This window comes from Poeciliopsis prolifica, unplaced genomic scaffold (genome assembly GCF_027474105.1).
Source record: "Poeciliopsis prolifica strain line A6 unplaced genomic scaffold, Auburn_PproV2 SCAFFOLD002, whole genome shotgun sequence".
NCBI lineage: Eukaryota > Metazoa > Chordata > Actinopteri > Cyprinodontiformes > Poeciliidae > Poeciliopsis > Poeciliopsis prolifica.
In genome coordinates this window covers 231,138-237,323 of record NW_026562377.1, presented here as the reverse complement: position 1 = coordinate 237,323, position 6,186 = coordinate 231,138, and the positions used below count along the sequence as shown (strand labels likewise).

At 54.8% G+C, this 6,186-nt stretch overlaps 1 protein-coding gene across 1 annotated transcript; it reads left to right on the top strand.

Moving 5' to 3' along the window:
* The first annotated feature begins 1,497 nt into the window (after nucleotides 1-1,497).
* Nucleotides 1,498-6,184, top strand: dbt (dihydrolipoamide branched chain transacylase E2). The gene is made up of 11 exons (XM_055045189.1): nucleotides 1,498-1,619; nucleotides 2,611-2,740; nucleotides 2,850-2,925; nucleotides 3,408-3,589; nucleotides 3,666-3,790; nucleotides 3,960-4,197; nucleotides 4,270-4,436; nucleotides 4,518-4,595; nucleotides 4,658-4,849; nucleotides 4,950-5,021; nucleotides 5,334-6,184. Exons 1-11 carry the CDS (start codon nucleotides 1,575-1,577, stop codon nucleotides 5,499-5,501), a joined length of 1,473 nt encoding a protein of 490 aa, XP_054901164.1. The 5' UTR covers nucleotides 1,498-1,574; the 3' UTR covers nucleotides 5,502-6,184.
* Nucleotides 6,185-6,186: the final 2 nt, after the last annotated feature.

The window sequence follows — 6,186 nt, the reverse complement described above, 5'->3', positions numbered from 1 at the left end:
TCTGGACGGTTTCTGATCAATATCTGGATTATTGATCACACTGAGGAGAAAAATGCAACAAGCAAATGAATGAATGAATGAGTCTAACTGTGAGTTGAACATCGGAACCAGGAAGTCTTGATGGAGGTTTCCCTTAAAGGGCCGGTGTCGTTCAAGATCCGATTTTTAATCTTTCCATCATGTTTCTCCCTGGAGTCTCATTTTGGCAACGTCATGTTTGAGAAGGGTTTTAATCTCCATGGCAACCTTTCACCTGGCCCTAGCCCCGCCTACAAAGCGCAGCTCCTCCCCCTCTCAGCTCCTTCAGACTAGCCAGCAGCAGTTAGCAAACGCCATAGGAACTGCTGATCAGAGCAGTGCTGGTAAAACATTAAAGGGTTAATAGAGGAGCCATGTTGGAAAGACTTCCTGGAGGCGGAGCTTCAGGAAGAGCAGGAGGTTTTAAAGAGACAGAAATGCTAAATCAGGAAGTAACAATTCTGATATAACATTTTTATAACAACTGAAGGTGACATAGTTACTTTATTATGCATTACTCATTTTAAAGCATATTTAATTGTATGTTATGTTTTACCTGTAATGTTATGAACACTTTGCTCAGCAAAGGTTGTTGTAAATGTTGACATAGAAAACAGATAATTATGATTCTTTTAGGAGTTGAATTCATACAATTATTGTGCTGATGGAACATTATAAACCAATAAAATCTATTTAATGCAGAAACTATGAACAGAAGGAAAAGCATGTTGAATAGCTGATTAAAGGTTATTTGAGGGATATTATTTGTATGTATTATAAATGATATTATGGACAGATTAGCTGTGATTGTTTTGCCTCTACATGCCTGCATGTCAAGGTTGTAACTTTCAGTTTAATCAGCAGCTGATAAAATGATAAAATATATCAATAAATGAGGTTTTGTGTTGTTTTTTTAATGGTTTGGTTCCAACTTTTCACTTAAGCACCAAACCCAGGTTTCCAACATGTTTGTCCATTTATGATTTTTCAATGCTGATATAAGAGGAGAGAAGCTGCTGACAGCAGGACACAAACACTTCAGACTCACTGAGAGGATGAGAGCTAACCTTTGACCTCATAACGTCAAACCGGTGGCTCGATCATACTATGACAGTCATTGAGAGTTTGAAAATATTTTCCAAAGTTATGAGGGAACCAAATATTTCAGCTGCCTGAAATAATCTGTTCCCTGTTCAACCCTCTTTGGAGGGGAACAGATTATGTCAGGCAGCTGAAATATTCGGTTCCCTCATAACTTTGGCAAATAATGAGCAAGTCTTACCAAAATCATTTGTTGTTGATGAACAAGCGCAGTTCAAGACTTGCTGGTGAATGAATTTGTTCCCGCGTTATTAGAGGGGAACTGATGGCCTCTCTGGCCGCAGTGCGCGCTCCCGACACAGGGGGGCAGACAAGAGCAGTTCCCTGAACATGAGTGCGCCACAGTCTGAGGCGCTTCCTGTCGCCGGGTGGCGCTGTTTCCGCCTCCTGACGCAGAAGAAGAGCGCGGCGCGCGCTGATTGGCTGCAGTCGGGGGCGTGCAGCGGAGAGCACAGATGGCGGCGGTGACCAGAGGATCCTTCAGCGCTCTCAGAGTTCTGGTGAGGAGCAAACCGAGCCGGAACCGCGCCGAAACGAACCCGAAACACGCAGGAACCCAACCAGGCCGCTCTGCGTTTTAGCGCCTGCGCGGCTGAAGCTACAAGCTCCTGGTGACGCAGGCGTTACGTCACAGCGGTGCTAACTGGGTTGTGATGGTCCGAGTCGGGTTCTGTCTGTCCGGAACCGAGCCGGTGGGCTCCCCCCAGCTGCTGGTTCCAGTGGAGTCCAGAGGTTCTGCTGCTGACGGCTCGGTCCAGTTGGATCCCAGCTGTTGGTCATAATGTTCTGCCTGCTCTGGGACGTGGAGAGGGTTCCATCAGAACACGAACCCAACTCCGGATTTATGTGGTTCCGAGCTTTCAGTCCAGTCAGTTTGTCCAGAACTTCTCCAGGTTCTGCTTAGTTTAGATTTCAGGATAAATCCCTGATCTGGGAATGACTGCATGGAACCAGAACCGGAAGAAGCTTGCAACTGGACCCGGAACCGGACCCGGACCTTAAAACAACAGCAACAAACAGCCACCAGCATCTCATTGTTTCCTGATCTGATGTAACATCAGGAAGGAGTTGACCCATTGTTGCCATGGTGATGCCAGCATCCCAGGGCCAACAGGAAGTCCAACAGGAAGTCCAACAGGAAGTCCAACAGGAAGTCCTGGACTTTCCACAGGAAGTCCAGGACCATCAGATCATTGAGGTTTCACACCAGAGCAATAAATGAATAAATGAAGCTGCAACATTCAGAGAGTAACTAGGAGTCGCTTTGACCTTTGACCCTCGATGGAGGACTTAAAGCCTTTCAGTGGGACAAGCTGCTTTTGGGGTTTAGTTGTGAGTTTTTCCCTCCAAGACGTTTTCCTGAGGCGGGTTGGAGGAAAATGTTCTGAGGTCCATTTGAGATCAGGAGCAGATTGTTGTTTTAACTGAACCTTTAATCACATCCCACTGAACACCAGTAACTCTGGTTCTGGTTCTGGTTCTTTCTGCCAGCTGACCCAGCAGTACCGCCGGAGGAGTTTTGGACCCCAGAACCTGAGGCTGAGCAGAACCGAGCCGGCGCCGCCCAGATGGGCCGCGTCGCTGCAGTCGTCCTGCAGGAGAACGCTGCAGACCGCCGTGGGTAAGTCCAAACCGGTTCCCGTCTGGACCGTCCCCGCGTCCCGGAGGATGCAGTGGCTATGGCGACCTGCAGCCACAACAACGGGGCTGACGGCGTCTCTGTCCTGCAGAGCGGCGCCGACCCGTGGTCCAGTTCAAGCTGTCCGACATCGGAGAGGGCATCATGGAGGTCACGGTCAAGGAGTGGTAGGAACCAGGCCCGGTTCTGCTGGGCCGCAGAACCATTCGTTAGCTTTTATTAGCTTCTCATTGCTTCCATTAGCTCCTGTTAGCTGCCATTAGCTCCCGTTAGCTCCTGTTAGCTGCCATTAGCTCCCTTTAGCTCCTGTTAGCTGCCATTAGCTCCCGTTAGCTCCTGTTAGCTGCCATTAGCTCCTGTTAGCTGCCATTAGCTCCTGTTAGCTGCTGTTAGCTCCCGTTAGCTCCTGTTAGCTGCCGTTAGCTCCTGTTAGCTGCCATTAGCTCCTGTTAGCTGCCATTAGCTGCTGTTAGCTCCCGTTAGCTCCTGTTAGCTGCCATTAGCTCCTGTTAGCTGCCATTAGCTCCTGTTAGCTGCTGTTAGCTCCCGTTAGCTCCTGTTAGCTGCCGTTAGCTCCTGTTGCCTTCCTTTAGCTCACGTTTGCTGTGACCTTCTGACCAGCCGCTACACCGGGTCTCACCTGTCTCAGGTACGTGAAGGAGGGGGACAGAGTGTCTCAGTTTGACAGCATCTGCGAGGTCCAGAGCGACAAAGCGTCCGTCACCATCACCAGCCGCTACGACGGCGTCATCAGGAGGCTGTACTATGAAGCCGACGCCACGGCCCTGGTGGGCAAGCCGCTGGTGGACATCGAGACGGAGTCTGCATCAGGTGAGGAGCCGCCGCCCGTTCCGTCCGGTCCCGTCCGTCGCATCGGGACCACTCGTCTCTGATGTCTGTCCCCCAGAGCTGAGCCAGGAGGATGTGGTGGAGACGCCTGCCATGGCCCGTGAGGAGCACACCCACCAAGAGATCAAAGGTCACAAGACCCAAGCCACGCCCGCCGTCCGCCGCCTCGCCATGGAGAACAACGTGAGTCTGTCCCAGGTCCCTGTCCATGGTGTCCGTCCCGTCGTTCCTGAGCCGATCAGGCGGTGGCAGCTCTGACCACCACGTGATCCGGAGATGGATCCGAGGAGTCGGTCCGCGGTGGACAGAAGGTCCAGACCAGGTATGTGATGTCTCTGCTGCGTTCCCTCAGATCAAGCTCAGTGAAGTGGTGGGGACGGGGAAGGATGGACGCATCCTGAAGGAGGACATCCTGAACTTCCTGGCCAAGCAGACCGGCGCCATCTTGCCTCCAGCTCCGCTCTTCCAGGAGATCCAGACTCCAGGCCCCGCCCCCACACCGCCCCTCAGCGCCCCAGCTGGGGTCAGACCTCCACCTGCGACTCCAAGACCCGACTTCACCGGGAAGGACGTCACTGAGCCGCTCAAAGGTCAGAACCGTTGGACCAGAACTCGGTACCGGGTCACGCGATGTCAGCTGTAGCCTCTTCGTTTGTCTGCAGGTTTCCACAAAGCCATGGTGAAGACGATGACGGCGGCGCTGAAGATCCCTCACTTCGGTTACTGTGACGAGGTCGACCTGAGCCGACTGGTTCTGCTGCGGTCCGAACTGAAGCCGGTCGCCGAGAGACGCGGCGTCAGACTCAGCTACCTGCCCTTCTTCATCAAGGTGAGCGCATCGCTCAGACCGGAGCTGCCGGTTGGTTGAGGGTTGAACGGCGATGTTGTGATTGGCTGAACTCTCTCTCAGGCCGCCTCCCTCAGCCTGCTTCGCTTCCCCATCCTGAACTCCACGCTGGACGAAAGCTGCCAGAACATCACCTTCAAGGTGAGGCGGTCGGCAACGCGTCACCGACACGGATACATGTCGCTGACGCTGCGTCTCGGCAGGCGTCCCACAACATCGGCGTTGCCATGGACACCAGCCTGGGCCTGCTGGTCCCCAGCGTGAAGAGCGTCCAGCTGCTCAGCGTCTTCCAGGTGGCCCAGGAGTTGACCCGGCTGCAGACGCTGGGCGCCGCCGGCCAGCTGGGCACGGCCGAGCTGAGCGGGGGAACCTTCACTCTGTCCAATATCGGATCGGTGAGTCCACCGGGTTTCCCGGGTCCGACCCGGTCCCACCCGGTCCCACCCGGTCCCACCCGGTCCCACCCGGTCCCACCGCTCTGTGTTTCTGTCTCAGATCGGAGGAACGTACGCCAAGCCGGTCATTCTTCCTCCAGAGGTCGCCATCGGAGCGCTGGGGAAAATCCAGGTTGGTTCCAGAGCCAGGGTCAACCCTTCGGTCGGGGTCACATGGAGGTCACATGGAGGTCACATGGAGGTCACATGGAGGGCCTTCAGCTGGAGGCAGAACGCGTCTGTAAAACTATTCCAGCTGCGGGCGACGAATCCATCTGAAAATGAAAACCTGACCTGATTTCATAATCGTTTTCAGCCACTAGCGAGCGATCTGACCCTCGCAGCCAGGTGAAACCGTGTTCCTGATCGGCCAATCAGAGCGAGGATCCGTCTGGGGTGGGGGGTTCTGATTGCTTCTCCAGGATTAATTGGTGTTTCCTTGCAGGTTCTGCCGCGGTTCGGCCCAGACGGTCAGGTGAAGGCGGCCCACATCATGAAGGTGAGCTGGTCGGCGGATCACCGCCTCATCGACGGCGCCACCATGTGTCGCTTCTCCAACCTGTGGCGGGAGTACCTGGAGAACCCGGCCAGCATGCTCCTGGACCTGAAATAGACACTTTTACCCATCAGCCCCGGGGAGGCCGGCCCCGCCCATCCCACTCTTTCACTTCCTGTTTGTGTCTGAGGCCTTCCTGTCGCTCCGTAGCTTCCTTGTTGCCTTTGAGCAGGACCCGGGGGCGGTTACCATGACGATCAAGCAGACACCGGGAGATCCAGAACCGTCCGGCAGGCGAACCGGGCCGGTTCCCCACTCCCACAGGTCCAATTCACACGACCTGAGCGGCCGCCCGTTCAGGCTCCGCCCGTTCAGGCTCCGCCCGTTCAGGCTCCGCCCGTTCAGGCTCCGCCCGTTCAGGCTCCGCCCGTTCAGGCTCCGCCCGTTCAGGCTCCGCCCCCTCCTCCTGTTGTACTGGGGGCCACGTAACCGTGGCGACGGCTGGCATCCCATGTCGGTCCTTCATGTCCCGCGTGTCTTTGGTGCTTCCCCGGGTCAAAGGTCAGCTGCAAAGTCTGTCCCGGTGGCTCTGGGACCTGGAGGGCCACAGTAGGACCCGGTTTGCCTCAACGGGTCGGGAGCCGGGTCGGGAGCCGGGCCGGTTTAGAACCAGACGTCTATTGATGATGGGGTGGTCGGTGTCGTCGCCCTGCTGGCGGCTCCAGGGTCCTGCTCCGGTCACACTCTTGTAAAGCTTTTCTATGTTTCGTGGGAAGATCTCAATAAAGCTGCTGAAAACACT